The sequence below is a fragment of the Labrus mixtus genome, chromosome 8 (assembly GCF_963584025.1).
Source record: "Labrus mixtus chromosome 8, fLabMix1.1, whole genome shotgun sequence".
Classification (NCBI taxonomy): domain Eukaryota; kingdom Metazoa; phylum Chordata; class Actinopteri; order Labriformes; family Labridae; genus Labrus; species Labrus mixtus.
The window spans coordinates 27,593,058-27,612,066 of NC_083619.1; the positions used below are offsets into that span (position 1 = coordinate 27,593,058).

The window sequence follows — 19,009 nt, forward strand, 5'->3', positions numbered from 1 at the left end:
CATTTGGTTTGTTCTCTACAGTAGATGAGTCTGCAGGAAACTGATGGCATATAGGGGATCATAAATGAATGGCATTGTGAAAACTCTGGCGGGAGATGCTACAAGTCTCAAATAATTGAAACACAGAAGGTCAAGAAACCTTCAAAACACAACACTGTGTCATGATGTCATGTCTAAAGCAGCATGAATAGAAACTGAAGCCGCATCGATTATTATCTCTTCATGTCAGACACGTCTGGAGGACAGAGAGGGCGAAGTGAAGACAAACATGTAAATGGAAAAAACTAATCGCTCTTCGCCTGAGTTAACGCGGGGATCGAGGATGTTTTCTTTTTCAGGTGGAGTTTTTCTGGTGCAGCTGCTGCAGCAGATGATGTGGCTGTGTGAACCTGTGCCCCCGCTCTGTCCTTTGTTTACCTCCACCTGCGGTCAACACAGCCAGTCAGCTAACACCTGCAGCGTCACTCACAGCTTCATGTGCATCAAACTGCACACAGAGGAGTCCAACGAGGAAAGATGGACGCTGCTGTAACATCAGTTTCTCCTCGTTCAGGTTACACAACGAAAAGCCCGACTGACACTTACTCACTAGAGGAAACAACAGATATTCACACGAACGTTTTTAAGTCAGGATTTAAACGACTGACAGGAAGTGTGGTCATGCTCTGAGATGTGTGAAAATGAAATAAATGATGGAAGGATGTATTTTTACACCTTCTTACAAGATGAATAATTCTCAACGGCCTGCAGAGTGACAAAGCCAGGAAACTGACTCATTTCCTCAGAGTAATAAAGACAGGAAACATTTCTCTTTCATTAGAGCGCTGGTTTAAAAACGATGGGTCCTGTCGCTCAATAGACCCTGGAGTGCAGTGGTTTCCAACTGGTGGGTCGGGACACAAAGGTGGGTCGCAGAGCAGCTTTTTGTGGGTCGTGAACGTGTGTCTGGAAAAGAAAATTGTGTGAAAAAGTCTATGACAGTTTTGTTCCGTTCCATTGTTCTGTCACATGTTCTCTACCGTCTGAGGTCCAAACGTTTTCGTAATGTGAATCTGATTGGTTGAGAAAAAAATCAGAAATGCGAGTCGTGATTGTTCATGAAGGAGTCGGTGGTGGGTCCTGAGACTCGACTGCTGCTGTAGTGGGTTCAAAGATTCCCCAGAAGTTCAACTTTCACATCTCTTTTAAATTATTTTGAGCTGTCTTCAACTCACACGTCCAGATTGAATAATAATTATAATGAAGCAAGAAAAGTAAGAAGGTTTTTTGACAAGAAATAAGACAAAAATGGGGGCGGCAGTAGCTCAGTCTGTAGTAACTCGTAGGGGACCAAAGGGTCGCCAGTTCAAGCCCAGGTACGGACCAAAATATGGTGACCAAAATGCTCTGGTCACTAGAGAGGTGCCAGTTTACTTCCCAAGTACTGCCGATGTGCCACTGAGCAAGGCATTGGACCCCCAACAGCTCCGTCAAGGTCCCTGTGTAGTAGAGGTAGGGGAATAAATCTGGGGACTTTTTCTGAGAACAACACACCTTTGGAACTTCTGTCTGCATTCACACCTCCATGGTCCTTACTGTGAAGTAGGATCTACAAAGGTTCCTCTAAACGGGGGTTTTAGGAACTGACATAGTTCATAGTTCCTTGAATAAAAAAAGGAGGAGGGTTCCAACAGTTCCTAGAACTATGAAGAAGTTCCTGCGGTCTGAAAATGAATAAGAGTGTAACCAGAATTTCCTGACACTTAATCATAATCAGTAAAGTAAGATAAATTAAAATGACATTTGCTTGGATTTGAGTTTTTGCAGTGTGTATTTTGTGTCTAAACTGTGACTTTAAGCTGACTGTAGCCTCATCAAACACAGGCCAGAGGCTCATGGGTAACGTAGTATTCATTAAAATGCTAAAAAAAAAAAAAAAGACAGAGCAGTTGAAATAATTCAAACAGACAGCCACAGTGTCGATAAAGTTATCTGGGAGAGTTTGTTGATGTCATTTAAAGAAGATTGAAATGTGAAAACATTTACAGAACAAGGCCCCCCCCCCCCCCCCCCCCCCATCAGAAACAGAGATCTGGTCAGCCTCACAGCATCCCTTTAGTCAAGAATGTGTGTGAGTGTTTCTCCGTGTCACGGCAGGTCAAATGGGTGAGACTCACGGTCCAACTATGTAACAGCTGTTTGGAAATCCTAACCTCCCTTCACAGCCACACCCCCCTCTACAAAGCATGTGTGTGTGTGTGTGTGTGTGTGTGAGAAAGAGAGAGAGAGGTGTGGAGATGATTAATAAATCTGCCGTAGTTTATTACGTTGGTTGGCTATGTATTCACTTAAATGCAACAGAGAAAGTCAAAAGTAAGCTGCACTTCCTGTCATCAGTTTTTCTGTCACTTCCTGCTGACTGGAGTCGGTGCAGAAAGGACGGCCGCTCACGTCTGTAAGGTGACCCCCTTAAACACAACGAGGAAACCAGCTCACTCGGCGTCTGCAGGAGGCGTTAAAAGGTGCAAAAAGAGGAGACCCAAATGACAGAACGCCTGCTCCTCGCTGACGTCTATATTTTAGGCTCAAAGAGAGGAGCGCTGTCGATGAAGAGCGGAGGGTAAGAGAAATCAGGAGGAGGAATCTGAGCGCTCTAATGTGCTGCGGTAGGAAACACAACAAAGAGTTGATATTTACTACATTTCCAGTTATTATACCTGGAGGAGAGTCTGTAGTCGGTTGCAAATGTCCCCAGAAAATGTGTGTTATTGATCTCCTAATCTGACTTCCATTACTGCTGATGATACTGCACATCTCTCCATCCATTATCTAGATACCGCTTTTCCCAATCGGGGTCGCAAGGGCTGGAGCTGATCCCAGCTGTCATTGAGCGAGAGGCGGAGCTACAAAACGACCACAGTCGCAACTACAGGCAATTTAGAGTCAGCGTGTCTTTGGTCGGTGGTAGGAAGCCAGAGTACTCGGAGGGAACCCACCCAAGCACTCGGAGAACATGCCGACTCCACACAGAGAGGCTCCTGTCCAACAGGGATTCGAACCATGAACCTACTCACTGTGTGTCAACATCGCTAACCACGGCACACAAAAAAAACTCCTATATTCATTGCCCTGGAAATGATCAAAATTGTAAAGAGATCAGTATGCAGAGTCTGTTAACTGGACTTAGCCTGAGCGACGCCACCCATCTGTTACTGCAGGGGGCTTTAACGTCCCATCGATGGCGGTCTTCATCTCCACGCCGTAAATGCTGTCTCAGTCTAACTTTCAGTCAACCTAACGACAGGCTGAGAGCTGGAGCTGAGGCGGGCGGGTTTTAAACCTCTTGTCTGTCTGTCAGGTCAGCTACACGCCTTTATTGTGAAAACACTTGAAAAACTTCACCCCTCAGACCTGTTTACTCTTGAACCAGGCTTCTGTACTGTTCTTGTTTCAACAGATATTTGAAACACCTTTTAAATAAAAAAAAAGACTGAAGTCAGCTCATTAGCCTCGTGGACTTTTCTCAATGTGCTTCGAGGTTCAAACAAAAAAAACCAGTCCGGACAGACGGAGTGTGTAAGAGCAGTTCAGGGCAGCACAAAGCCTCGTCTGTTCCTCCACATTGTTTCCATTCTGTGCCGTGGTGGAGCAGAGCCCTGCCCTGTGGCACTTCAAAAAGGAACGGGGGGGAAGCCCCACCCAGCCAGCCAGGCCGAGTCATACGAGAACACACAGAGAGCGAGAGGAGGAGGAGGAGGAGGAGGAGAGGGGGAAACAGAAAAACAGACGCAGAGAGAGAAACAAAGAGTTACACTGCGGTCGTAACAACCGTTTTCAAACCACGATATTTGACCCTGAAGTGTCCAGGAGGAAGGTTTAGCTTCTTCGTACAGTTACATCATCACAGTCACACCTTAGGAAGGAGCAGCCAAGTGCAGCCACACTCCAACTTAGGTGGCTTCAGAGTTATTGTCTTAAACATGTGATTTAACGCTGGACAAAATGAACATTAGAAGACCGTGTTTGACCTGTGGTTGTCATGTCATTCATTACTCATGACATTAAGACATTCACTCTCTTATCCCCGCCCTTCTCGAGACAATAACATTGAGATTTTCCAGCTGATGTGGATCAGAGTATTTCAGGTCAGTTGAGTTTTCAGTGATGGACACACTGAGTTACAGACTTCATGAAAACACAGACAGGAAACACTGTAGCTTCAGTGTTTAGCCAGCTCTGCAACGGTCTGTAAACCACTCAAAATACCCGACCTCAACTCTGAAAACTAACCGGCTATAAACACTTTGTTTCATCGCTTCACTATTGTGGTACAAATCAAGAAACATGAACGACCAAGATACACTTCAGTCTCAAGTTTTAAAAAAAGTCCAAACATGACTCATGAGTGTTAAGTTTCACATTATGCACTCCAGAGAATTTAAAAAGAGAGTTTCAGGAGGACTGCCCCTGACACCGTCCTGATCTGGTTGTTCACACATGCACCTCACAGGGGGGGACTACCCCGCCCACACGGGAGGGGGGGCAGGGGTCATGTGAGGTAAGACGGGAAGTAAAAAGTAGAAGGTCCTGCTGAAACATCCAGTTGTTTTCTCAGCAATGATAAACATGTGATGTCTGTCATGGCGGCTCTGTCATGGCGGCCGCCAGGAAAAGACACATCACGTTACAACTATAAAACTACGGATTGGCTGCCTTTGATAACTGTTGGAAATATTTGAGAAAATGAAGGTTTAGTCAATTAATTAATTTAGATAGTTTAAGTGATTTTCACGACTCTATGTTCCCTGCTTAAAGGCTTTATATGCGATTTTTTGATCCAGCAGATGTCGCCCTTGAGCACCAGCATGAAACCAAAACAACTTGCGGTGCATTGTTGTGTTAGCATGCTAATGCTAGCGATCTTTATTATGCTCGTATCTTCACACTGCATGTAAATTTACCTGAAATGAGCGTGATCTAGAAACACAGTTAAGCAGTGAGTACAGTATGTTATTCTTCTTTTCTCTAGTCCCTCAATTAAACAACTTTTATACACGAGGGGAGGAGTCAGCCGGCCGTCCGGGCGATGTAAACAAAGTGAAGATAGGACTCTGAAAACTCTGAAAACATCACAGACAGTGGGACTCGGGTGTTACACCCATTGTAGACAGTCATGACTCAGAGTTATTTTCAGAGGAGATACTTGATTTATACATTTAAGTGTGAAAAATCACATATAAAGACTTTAAACTCGGCTGTATGACTTGAAATACTCCTGAACATCAGTGAGACAACACATTTCTCTTTTCCTATTCTTGTTTTTTTGTGTGTAAAGCAGTGACGGGATGGTTTACAGAGTCAGCTTGTCTTCACTAAAATAAAAAACTGTGTTATCCCTTCAGGCATTCCTGGCCTGTTAGCTGAGAGCTGCTGCCCACACGGCCCCTCATAAAAGCCTCAATCTGAGCTTTTTTTTTTTTTTTTATGTGAGAGAGCGAGCCAAGACAACAACAGGCTCTCCACCAGAATCCATAATTCACTCATGATCGCAGTTAAGTAGTGCCAGTAAAATGCAGATGTGGTTCAGTTTGTTGATCTCACATACAGAATGAGTGCTTGCTGGTTTTATCGAGTATGCAGAAGTCTACGTCCCTCCAGCTGGGCGTCATCAAATGAAGAAAACGATGATCAGAACAACTCACTCAATTCCACTTGTTGCCTCCACCTGGCGTTTTTTACAGGCAAAAAAGTGCCGGCTGTACGCTCGGGAGCACTATCATGAAGCGTTTGTGTGCTGAGATAAAAGCACTGCACGTCCGTCCTGTCTCCATGACAACAGTCTGTTGACAAAAGCCGCTGTATGACCGACACTGCTCTGTTACTTTTTACTGCGTGTTTTATATTTGAGATCATTCATTTCAGCGAGGAGGATGTGGGCACAAGACTCCATCCCAGGGCGGCAAAACTACGGGTAATGTCAAACATTTGGAAAAAGAGCGACAATGACGTCCAAGGCGCCTTTCTGAAAAGTCGAACGTTTTCCACTTGAGCGCCCGGAGCGGCCGCACAAAAGAGGTGGAGCGCTCAGGAAAAAAAAGGACGCTGGGCGCCTGCTGCTGCAAACGCTGTCTCCACACTGAAAACAACTGAAAAAAAGATGCTAGCGCTCAGAAAAAAGGCAGGCTAAACACTGCAGTGGTGCAGTGGTTAGTGCGCGTGCCCCCATGTATGGAGGCCTTGTTCTTCTAAGCGGGTTCAAATCCCACCTGTGGCTCCTTTCCTGCACGTCAATCCCCACTCTCTCTCTCTCTCTCCCTGATTTGCGACTCCATCCACTGTCCTATCTCTACAATAAAAGCCCAAAAATAAATCTTAAAAAAACACTTTATAACTGCTTCAGTTTGAAACAGGTTGGCATTCATTTGGATTATTTTCAAGGTTTAGTGAATACGGTGAGTACTTCCTTCTTTTAATCAATTCATGTCTGAGCTATTCAACATGTAGGAATACGTGGTTAAAGCTTTCAATCAGTGTTTCCAAAAAAAACAAAATGAAGACTTTAAATCTGTCATTGTGTCCACCGTCCAATGATCGTGAGTCGACCTAACATGGAGTGAAGACAAAACAAACTCTGGAAACCACCATGTCACCATATTTGTCATTTTCCTTTGACAAACACTCAAACTCATTCATCTGTTATTAAAATAGTTTGTGATGAGATTAACGGTTGACAATGACCGGTGACTGATTCATCAACTGATTGTTGTAACTCTCGGTTTAAGTGATTGGTTTATCAATTTACAGTCAATTTGCAAAATAATACTCATTCATCTCACACCTGTTTTGATATTATTACTGGCTTCATATGGAAATATACCTTAATCCACCATACCTGAAACAATTTAGATGTTTCCTGTTTACGACTCTCGGTCAGACACAAGACGTTATTCATAGACTAATCAATGACTTTCACTGTTTTAAAGGGTTTACAATAGGGGTCCTAATGGTGGTCTATGATGCGTCTAATCACTGAGTTTTGAGGTCAGTGTGACAGAGGTGACATAGATAAAGTGTCCTACATGCAGAACAGAGGCAGACCGTCAGGGTCTGAGTGTCTTTAAGAGGTCAAACTTCACCGCTGATTGTTGGCTTGTTATCAAGCAGACACGTTTATCTCGTCACATCCTTCAACTGGTTTCCCTTTAATCAAACAAACAATGAGCCGTCAATCATCGCTGTTTGCTTCACACATCCAAACATCATTAGCGGCGCTGTTGTAGATTCAAACATTGGTGACACACACACACACACACACACGTGGTGAAAAAAGACAACATAGAGACAAAAGATAAGCTGACTCAGAACACCACAAACAGGACAGCTGCTCTATACACCGCCGTGTCGCTGCTTACTGCAAAGCTGTCTGCACTGCTGCTGAGCACTGAGTTTCTCAAGGTCTGTTTGATAATGTGATGATAGGAGGAGGCTCGGTGATGAGTCCGCCTGGCAAGCTGCCTTCCACTCTGCAGAAATATTGAATCTTTATTTCAGAGGTGTTGAGTCTCTGTGTTAATGGCACACGTCTGAGGTTGGACGCTTTATGCTAATGATTTAAAACAACATGAATGTTCAGAAATATATTTTTAAGACCACACTTCACATGCTGTGGGAACACACCTTCAGATAATAACAAGAACATGTTTAATTAGCCTGAAATAAATTCAGAGGTTCAAAGGCAAATGCTCAAATGATATGGATGGAGGGAATAAAGAATGGATGGAATAATGGATGGATGGATGGATTGATTGGTTGTGGATTATGGTTTATGGATTATTATTATTATGAATAATTGTGGTATGTGGGTGGATGGATAGATAGATGGATGGTATAATGGATGGATGATTGGTAGATTAATCAATGGATGGGTGAATCAATGATTGGTGGATTAGTCTGTGGATGGATGCTCCAATTAATGAAAAGATAAATGGATGGATGGATGGATGGATGGATGGATCAATTGTGGATTAGTATGTGGATGGATGGATAGATGGATCGTATAATGGATGGATGAATCAATGATTGGTGGATTAGTCTTTGGGTGGATGGATAGAATAATGGATAGATGGATGATTGGTGGGTTAGTCTACGGATGGATGGTCGGTCGGTCCATTTGATGAATAGATAAAAGGATGGATGGATGAATCGATCAATTGTGGATTAGTCTTTAGTCCTCTAAACCAGTTTCCAACTAATTTGTTTGCAACATGTTCGGCACTGCCTGCAGCACATGGAGCATCACATCCTAGCAGACCCTGCTGATCACTAGAATTTCTCGACAATGCATAATAATGTTCCAATTTTCCTAATTATGTTAAGTGTCCCAGAAAGCAGCCGTCTGATAACCATTTTATGGTCATATTGATGCAAGACCTGTGCAGTACACTGAAAAAGTCTATTTTAATTCCAGCCATAAAATTCACTATTTTCACAACATTGGTCAGTTTTGACTAATTTTGCTCTAAATTTGTTTTTTTGTTGCTCAAAATAATATATCTGTTTGGCCTGAATATACACAAATGCACTTAGTTGCTGCTTTATTACTTTTGTATCTTATCATCTGGACTCCTATGGAAAAGAAAGGATACAATTTGATCCTGCTTGAAGCTATGAGAAAACTGTTAAACAATTCTAAACTGTATAAAACTTGATTGGTAACATATAATTACATTTGTACATTTGTTCATCTGGGTATTGATTTTCCATTGGATCACAACTAAATATTTCCTAGTTTAGATCTACCACTAACACTCGTGTTTTCATTCCTTAGCAGGGTCATTGAAACTGATAATAAATGTATACATTTCATAAACTGAGAAACCCGTTAAACTGTGATATTTTCTAATATGGTTAGCGTACAATCACAAACATTAAGTCTTGGGTAGTACTTTGTCGTTTTAACCATTAAGTATCCTTCCAGATATGACGTGTTTGTGGGTTTTATGAGGCTTTGAAAATATAAATGGAACCCTGAATAACTAAACCACAGATTTCCATCCATAACCCTCCTTTAAAAAAAGGAATGTGCTCTTGTGAATCTCTGCCGGCACGTGCCAAACAACCTCTTTCACAGAGTTAGTTTCTGAATGTTACTGGTTTGCACACATCTTATGAGAACACACCCAAACATAATCTCCATTCCTTGCATGCTCACAACTAGTCATTTGGGCTGGATGAGCTTGTGACATGTAGGAAACCAGAGAAAGAGTAGACAGAGAGAGAATGACAGCTATGTTGAAGGCGTGTGGCCAGTCCTCCTTCTTCATACTGGTTTCTGATTGTGGCACAGGGAAACCTGACTGCACACTGACAGACAGGCACACCGAGACAATGAATCCAGAAAGTGAAAATCAGGCAAGTTTCAGGACGCTCCTACTTTGGCAGTGCCCGCCCCGAGAGCCCCGCGGGCTGAGAGGCCATGTGTAAATTATTCATGGAGGTCTCCAACTCCTTCGGGTGGTTAGCTGGAGAGAAACCATCGAGAGGAAAAAAAGAGAGACAAGCACAGATTCGATCATGGAAGCTAAATGGAGCTGGTGCCCAGTTTGTGACCTTTTCATTGGCTGTTTGTGAGACCCTAATTATTCCCAAGGTCTTCACTTTTTTATAACAAAGAATTTCCAAAACTTTTCAGTACTTTTTCCATGATATCTAAACACTTCCATAACTTTTTAGGGTATTTGCAAAAGACAGGGCTTAATAGAAATATAAGAATTGTGACGATATCACTCCAGTGTGACAGGCGTTGTAGAAAATGTTGCACTTTTGATAAGACTGTTTTTGCAACGGCAATGGACTAGCCCTATGCTTCAGATGAAGGTGTCTTGTAACTACATCAACTTTGATGTGCTGGAAAAAAGCGGTAATGCTATTTGGCCTGTCTACAGGGGCTTAAACAAGACAATGAAGAATCCAGAAAGAGGAAATAGTCAGCGAGGGGGGTCCAGAGGAGAAAAACTTTAGTCCATTAAAGACTAATTTGGTGGCTTCCTTCTCGTGTCCTTATTTGAAAAGCCAAACAATGTTGTGTTCAAAGTCAGTTTGGAAACCCCATTTTTTATAGCGTTCTTGGATTCCAGGAATTTTAATAACAGTGGGAACTGATTTAAACAAGCAACAAAGTTTGTTTTTCCCTGTGGATGGAAATTTGAGAGCTGATGGAATCTCTTTTTATCTCTGGTTTGTTCTATCGTCCTTCTTGTTATAACCCAACAAAACCATATGATTAACATCTTCCAGAAACCAGTTTACAAGAATGTCAGTTTAATACAGGGAAACTCTTTGGGGAACCTCCGATGAGGTCTCCAACTCCTGGTCACTTTGGAGTATCTAACTGCCAAAAACAAGGTCATTTTCTCTGTTTGTTGTCAAGTATACTGCCTGAAAAAGCCTTTTCCACCAATGAAATCCATTATCCCAGTATCCATATTTTGAGTATTGAGCTGTATGTCTTGTGTATTAAGTTTCAGCTCAAGTTTCCGATGCTGTTTCAACACCTCAAGTGCAAATGTTTGGAAAGCTTCACCACAAACCCAAACAAGGGAATCAGAGGTCACAGATGGGATTCTTTAAACCGGACTGGATGTTGTGAAAAACTCAAAAATGTTGTTAGCTTGGATGTTCAGTCTGTTTTTCTTCGAGGAAACAGGTAGGATAGAAAATGAATGTTTTGAAGCAGAGGGAAGACAAACAACGGTAACATTTTGGCCACAGGAGTGAACTCAGTTATCTTTATAAGCTTGTTTGGCAGGCAGGCAGGGAGTCTATGTTTGACATCTAATACTCAATGTAGGCCGGAGGATTTAGCGTGCAAATGAGTCAGAGTGCAAAGCAGTGATTACTTGATATTGATAGCACAAGAACTGTCAGAAAGTTGGAGGGTCTTACCCATGGTGGCAGCTCAGCAGTAGGCACACTTTGCCTCACGACCTTCTCCTCATGGTCCAGGAATGCTAAGGCACGGTTTATCCTGTAGTCCTTAGTGCCGTGGTTCTTCCTCCAATAGAACAACATGGCGAGTCCGATCAGAACCCAGCTGAAGCTGAACTCAAAATATCCCAGGACGTAGATCGGTAGGATGATGGCAAAAGTCTTTGCATATTTAATCCACATTTGGGTGACATCTGTCAGAGACGACTGTTGCTCTTGCGCCAGCTCTTCTGGGGCCAGAGGTGGGCCTACGGTGGAGCTCACTGGGCTGCTGGGCGCTGCGATGGGTCCGTTCTTGTTGCCTGGTCCCTTCGAACCCTCCATCCTGTTACTCATTTCTCCTCTGGGGAAGAAAATGCATTTTTGGGAAAGATTTACAGCAAATATTAGTGTTTTAATATACACTGGAAAAAGTAAAGTTGTTGCAAAGAGCGGAAGGTAAAGGAAAATACATAACAAGATGGAGAATGACAAATATTCAGCAAGCTTACTTTTAAGAATCTCATATAAAAGATCTATTGGGATGCTGTGCATTTCTTATAAATTGTATTGGTTCTTAAACGGAATATATAAGTTTAACAGCAGCCAACTGGGCAAAACATCGAGACACCAAAACACTGTCCAGCTTTTAAAAAAAAGAAGATATTCAAGAAAAAAAAGCATTCTACAAATCTTAAGATGTAGGTCTATATATCCTATTGTCTCTAAATATCTCAAATCATTTAACAAAAAGAATACCAGAGATAATTGCATGATTATAGGTGTACTCTAGAGGCCCTATAATAAACATTTTCTTTCAACAAGTAGCCTATGCAGTAAAAAGTTGGTCACATGCAAATTACTGATTTGTTGCTGGCTGTCAACTAATGATCACAAGGCCAAATATTCTTCAATGTTGTATCTGTCAGAAGTTCATGGGAATGATATCTGATAAGTCTGCGTGATGTTTTCACAGCCTGTATTATGTACATAGACTGCAGGCAGAACTGTCATTCCAATGTCCTCACTCTTGTAGGACGTCACACGTATGTCCTCTGACTAAATGTAGTTTTTTGTCAACTGTATTTTTCGGGAAATATGGTAGCATCAAGACTGATTAAATTTGAAAAAAATACTTAAAACTTGGAGTATTTTTCAATTCGGCATGCATACAGTGTACATTAACACCACTATTAAGTTGTGTTTTTAACTTTTAAAAACTACCTGGTCCGTTTTCCCCACCATCCACTGCGGCCAAAACACACCGCCGTGGAGGGCGACGGCAAGCGGGAAGCTGTTTCGAGAGCAGGTGATCTACGGAAATGTGTTTCGTTTGGTTTTATTTTATAGCGCCGAATGAAATATGATGAGCTACTCTACCTAAAATGTACATCCATCTTTGGTCACGGTGTGAAGAAATGTATCGTAAACCGCGGTAACTGTTAAATTACTATTTTTTTGAATGGAGTCCGGCGTGACGTTCTCTCCTCAAAGTGACACGTATCTGGGCAAGGGCTTAACCACCAAGCAGCACTGCGTAAACCAAACACCAGCGAGAAAACAACACACACAACTTCTTCCTACACACTCACCTGTTTCCGCTCGTCCTTGGAAATTAAATTAGAATTCAGTCCAGCAGCAGCAGCCCGGTCCTCTGCATGTCGACCAAGTAAACTCCGGTAACCCCGTCTCCCCTCCAATACATCCCGCTGTGAGGACGACCAGGTCCCGTCTGACACAGCCTGCAGGAAACTGTCATCGCGGGAAAGAGGTCAGACTACGACATGGAGGGAGGGAGCTTCAAAACACACACACACACACAAACTGCAGACCTGGGCGCCATCTTGTGGGTAGAAAAGTGCATTAGCAGCAGTTGAGTTTGTATTTGTCCTTGTGTTAATAAATAGATAATGAACAATAAATAATGCAGGTAGTAGGCTAATATTTTTTGCAAGTCCGTCCTCTTGTTGTTTATAAAGCTAGTAGCCCAGGTTACTGTTTCTAGGCAACAAGGCTGAAAGGGGTTTTAAGCTTTGACAGTATTGTAGGCTACATGTTAACCAGGAAAAAGTTCAACGTATCAACACGATTATGATTACGATACGATATAAGCTGTGTTATACGGCTATGCTATAGGCCTACTTTCAAATAAATACACTTCTTTCAACAAAGTTCCTTGTCTCTTTATTTGGCTTGGACTACATTGCTGGAAGGTAACAGTTTATAGGCTATTGGCTTAAAAGACCAATTTTCTATTTGATAAACAACTCAAAAACTGATTAACTTCATTAAATACTGCATCTGGGGTTTTCAGTATTCAGTTAATTGTTATTTTTGGCCTCTTTGTCGCACATTTCATTCCCTCAAAGGCGTTTCTTATTTGAAAGATAGCCGACCTATAGCGGCACAGCCTTTGATCATATTTGTTATTCAATCAAACAATCTTTATTTGTAGGCTTTAGCATCAGTTCATAATGTTTTCTAAAACACTTCACATATAGAGCAGGTCTAGACCAGTGGTTGTCAACTGGGGGGTCGGGACCCACAAGTGGGACGTGGAGTCGTTTTCAGTGGTGAAAGTGTGCCTGGAAAAAAATAGTCTAAAAATCATGTTTGTTTTGTTTCATCTCATTGTTCTGTCATGTGTTTTGTACCGTCTGAGGTCCAAATTGCATAATGTTTCATGAAGCAAATCTCATTGATTGAGAAATATCTGAAACTTGGGTCGCGATTTCTTCATAAAGAGTTGGTGGTGCAGTCCTGAGGCGAGACCAGTTGAGAAGCACTGGTCTCTAGATCATATGCTAGCAGGCAAAGACCCAACATTAACCATGAGCACAGCACTTAGAAACATTTAGCAAAGTTACAGAGGAGAGGGAAATCTGTCTCTGAACAGGCAGAACCCTCGAACAAAACCAGACTAAAAAAAGAAGTGGAGGAAAACTTAAGACCAAAAGACATAAATGATCCAGGTCGAGGCACTCAGGATGTTTTGAAAAATAGTCAATGGGGCTAGAAACATTTAAAAATAAACCAACGTGTATCGGCTTGCCCTTTCTTCAGGGTGTAGTGAGTGAAACACGAGACAATTGATGATGGTTTTATGGACGTTTTTAGACATTCTCAGTTTCCTGTTGTTATCTGATGAACTCTTTAATGTCGTTCACTGTGTTTGTTGTTTTTATTGTCTGAGTCTATGTGCCTGTGTTCTATATGGTTTGTTGTTTTCATATTGTTCTCACCTGGCTGCGAAACAAATTTCCCCTCGGGGAAATCAATAAAGCTGAAAGTTGAAAGAGAACCAGACTCTGGCTGCGGAAACTGTGTTGGGGTTTATGGAGGGTTTATGCAGAAAGAGAGGGAGGGAAAAAGAGAAACAGAGCAACAACAACAACAACAACAATGATTAAGATAGATTTATAGCTACAATGCCAGTAATCACAACACATTATCATTTGATAGGCCGGCTGGGTATATCCGTCTTGGACTCGAGTGCTGCCCACATGCCTCCAAAGGATTGATAGTAAAAACAAACTAAAAAAACAAACTGGCATTCAGGCTACACAGCCACAGATGGGCCTATAATTGCAAGTCATGCATGTTTCAAACCTTACACAACAGTTCTTCACAGAACTTCATGGAGCGATTGCACAACTCCTGCAGCCTTAAGAGGATTAGTAAACACGTTAATTAAATTCATTGAGTCAGGCATGAAGTAAGATCTGAAACGGTTGAGTTTACGTCAGGGTGCTGTTTATCAAACGCTGGAGTTAAAACAGTGAAGATTGCATGTGCTGTGTTGACATCCTTTTGTGTCTCAAAGAAAGCCCGATAATGAAAACAGAAACTAATCCAGCCTGAATCACAAAATGAACCGGGATACGTTCTCTCATCTGTCTTTTCTTTAATGCCCTCTGGATGGCGCTATCTCGCCCCTCCAAGGAGAACCATCAACAGATACTCCAACTCTTTTATCTCTTCAGCTATCAGGCTGTTAAATGCTGAACAATTCTAATTGACTTACTGTATGGACTGTTACTGTACAGTGAGGTCCTGTGGGGTTCATTCATGTATTTATAAAAATCTTGTATTTATGAAATTCTAGATTGATAGCGCTGGCTTCTCATTTGGTCTGTTGATTTGTTTTTACTGACATGTGAATGTAACTGAATGCTGCTTTGATGTGTTTGTTTCCTTTACTGTTGTCTTTGCTTCCTTCAACAGCTCTGTAGGCTGTGGAACTGAATTTCCCTTCTGGGGATAAATAAAGTTGTCTGAATCTGAAAACTGCATACATCTGTTAAATAAATAAAAAAATATATATATGTGTCTAAAAGTGTGCACATGGAATCAGCCTTTGAGATACAATCATGTGCAATACAATAATCTCATGTTATAGCCTAATTTACTTTATTTATCTGATTTTCTGTACATAATCCTGTTGTTATTTATTGTTCTGATGCAGTAATAACAACAACCCCAGGCATTCTTCTTCAGTTTCGACAGATCCATTACAACATGGCACGCTAACCTTTGACCTTTTAAGAGGCCGGTGATGTGTCTTAAGAAATGTAATGAAGCCCATCATCAGAGCATCACGATGGAGGACGAGTGAAGTTGATTTAGAGGTAGATTTCGATCAGACTGTTGATTCTGAACGGGCCTCTGCAGGAGTCTACACAGAGGACACTTCACCACTAGATGTCAGTGTGGTGTTTGTAAACTGTGAATCCACAAAGAAAGAGAACCGGGAGGCATGCAGTGATCTCTGTTGTTAGAGGATCTCACAGATCACTCCTGTAGAAAACACGTTCTCTGTCGTAATTGGCTCTTCAGGATAAAAGTACATGTGTCATTTTAGTCTCCAAAAAGAAACTCTACTCAAACGACAGTTTGAAACAAATCTTCTGCTCAAATCATTTGATTCATAAATCGTGCAGAACAAACGCAACATCATCTTTTTTTAATGTTGATTTTTTAGCTATTTATGCCTTTATTATTAGAGTGAAAAGACAGAGGGTAGAGTCAGAAATCAGAGAGAGGGGGGGGGGAATGACATGCGGGAAATGAATGTGGCCTGTGTCCCCTCTTGGAGGTCTATAGCCTCCGTACATGGGGCACGCGTGCTAACCTCTAGGCTACCACGACCCCCCAGTAACGTCTTTATTAACCAAATTATATAAATTAAGTTTTCAGCTGACAGCCAGTTTATTTCTGTGAGGTGAATACAAACAATACAAAACAGACAGAATTTATTTATATTTCCAAATATGTGAAAATGATAAAATAACAGCAAATCTCAAACTTCAAATTCAGTTAATTTATTTATAATAATAATAATAATAATAATAATAATAAAATGAATACATTTTATTTATATAGCGCTTTTCAAAAGACTCAAAGACTCTTGACAGAGTTACATTCAGAAAGAAGAAGAAGTAGGAAACTAAATAATTAACTAATGTCACAAAACACAAGATTAGCAAGAAGAGGAAGTCTGAAAAGGTTTTGATCAGGGATTTGAGGTGTGGCAGGTCGGTACAGTCCCGGATGTGTTTGGGGGGAGATATTCCAGACAGAGGGGGCAGCTATGGAAAAGGCTCTGTCACCCCACAGGTTCTCTGCTTGGTCCTGATTGATGGAGAGAGGAGGCTGGCTTCAGAGGAGCGCAGACAGCGAGGAAGGAGTGTGGAGGTGGAGCAGATCAGAGAGGGAGGAGGTGGGTCGGGTTGTTGAGAGCTTTGAAGAATAAGGAGAAGGACTTTGAACTTAATAGGCAGATTTGTTTTGCAGCCAGCGAGATGGTGACATCCACTATGACACATACATTACAACACAGATGTAACACATTAGAGTGAAGGAAAAAACCTACTGAAAGATCTTTCTTTTGAAAAAGTGTATTTTGCATCATATGTGAGCTTTAAGTCAAATAAAGTGCTGTGCAGGTGGAAAAATAACCAGAATAATGAATAAGAGAAGAATAAATAAACAATAAATAATCAAGGTACATGATCTAAAACTCTAATCCACATACACATCCATCCATCCATCCATTATCTACACCGCTTTTTGTGTTCGGGGTCACAGGGGGCGTGAGGCGAGAGGCGGGGTTACAACCTGAACTGTTCACCAGCCAATCACAGAGCTGACATATCGAGACAGACAACCAGACACACTCACATTCACACCTACGGACAATTTAGAGTCTCCAGTTAACCTAACGAGCATGTCTTTGGACTGTGGGAGGAAGCCGAAGTACCCGGAGAGAACCCACACATGCACGAGGAGAACATGCAGACTCCACACAGAGAGGCTCCTGTCAGACGTACACATGACAAATAGAAATCAATAAACAGCAAAGTTAGGCTAGCTGATTAAGCTTTTCAATGGCGACACAGGGCTAAAAGTCGCTCTGACGCGTCTTGATTTTGTTAAAAGTGTTCTGTAACGACGGCAAGAAAGAACTCAACAAAATGCGTCACACAAGCATGAAATGGAGTTTCCATTTCAGAGCATCTACCTCTGATCATGTCGGGGAGAGAAAGAAATGTCTTGCACTTCTACGTCGATAACTCAGATCCCTGAGGAACACTAAGAAACTGACCCCCGTTCAGAAGAGGGATGTGAAGGCTTGAGATAAAACTCAATTTGTGGAGTGACAGACTTTCATGAAAGGATAAAAGGTGAGTAATGGTAAGGACCGTTTTTTTTTTCGTATGATGGAGGTCTTGAAAATTCTGATAAGTTGTGAAGAGCCATATGTCTGACTTCCATCATAGTCGTGACGGCACATAAAGAGTGAGCAGGGAGTAATCTCTGTGGGTGTGCAGGTGTTACTAAGAGAGTTAGGTTTCTCTATGATCATGTCTGAAATATAAGTCCTACAATTAGGCATGTTGTTGTATTACATTGTTTGTCTTTATTCTTCATGTAGCTTCTTCTCCTCATAAATCAGTGGAAAAATGTGTAAGTTAAAATTGATGTTTTTTTAATCATCTATCTTTTTCCCTACAGGCAGACAGTGGTCAACAGCTGTTCTTGAGAGTTCTAATCAGCATCAAAACCATCCTAAATATCAGCATCATCAATAAGGTGGTAGGTGTTCATAAAGAGCTGGGTCTTTAGCTTTTTCTTAAAGGTGCAGAGGGACTCTGCAGATTAAAGGAGTTTGGACGTTCACTCCACCACCGGGGGGCAGCTTGCTCCCAAAATGTAGGGACATTTTCATATAGAATAGAATTACTTTATTGATCCCAAACTGGGAAATTGTGGTGTTACAGCAGCAGGTTATCAGAGCAAATAAAACAATATAAGAATAGATTCATAAATAAGCATGTAGAATATAAAAAATAAGAATAGGAAGAGATTTATACATCAAGGATTTAACTTAACATTCTTACTGGTTTAAAAAAAATGAAAAATGAAATACAACATTTATTCAGGCTTGTCAATTGAATGTAAAAATACTTGCTGGAGGTAGGAGAAGTAAGTTTGCAAAAAACAGTGATGACAGTGGTAAATGTGCAATAACAATATAGGGGGTTGTCCAGAGCTGTGCAAATTTGTGGCTGTGCAATCAAAGATATATATGTTAAAGTGCAAAATATATGTGAAAATATGTGAAAACACCATAACTTGACATAGGATAGGATAGGAAAGGATTAGATATGATACCATTTGATACACTTTATTTTCCCATTGGGGGAAATTTGTCTTGTACTCAAAGTGCTGCAAACGTTCAGCCGGCTGAAAAAGCCCCACTTGAGTCCGGGTCGCTGGCAGAGCGGCGCCACGGGAAACATAAAAATTATAAAATCACAAGTAACAAAAATAAAAAAGCAGAATTCAATCAGAGAATTAAAAGATACTGGATAACACTCTCTTCCCCTCGCACGGCTCAGGATGGGTACACTCTGTTAAACAGTATGCGCTCATCAACCGAACTGTTTAAATTCAGGTTTATACACACACCATAAAGCATAGGAAGCAGTTGAACACAGAGCGACTGCTTTGAGTAGTCTGCGTGCACACTGTTGACACTGGAGCTCACAGCAGGGCGGCCGAC

At 41.6% G+C, this 19,009-nt stretch overlaps 1 protein-coding gene across 4 annotated transcripts in view; it reads right to left on the reverse strand.

The window, feature by feature from the left end:
• Positions 1-12,702, reverse strand: part of LOC132978371 (extended synaptotagmin-2-like) — a 51,340-nt gene extending 38,638 nt beyond the window's left edge. For 3 of the 4 annotated variants that reach the window (XM_061043529.1, XM_061043528.1, XM_061043527.1), the window contains exons 1-2: positions 12,537-12,701; positions 10,924-11,308 (exon numbers count right to left, since the gene is read on the reverse strand). In XM_061043529.1, coding sequence (XP_060899512.1) covers positions 10,924-11,301 — 378 coding nt within the window. In that variant the 5' untranslated portion in view covers positions 11,302-11,308; positions 12,537-12,701. Of the gene's footprint in view, positions 1-10,923; positions 11,309-12,536 lie in introns of all 4 variants that reach the window. The other variant, XM_061043526.1, reaches the window with a different exon arrangement.
• Positions 12,703-19,009: the final 6,307 nt, after the last annotated feature.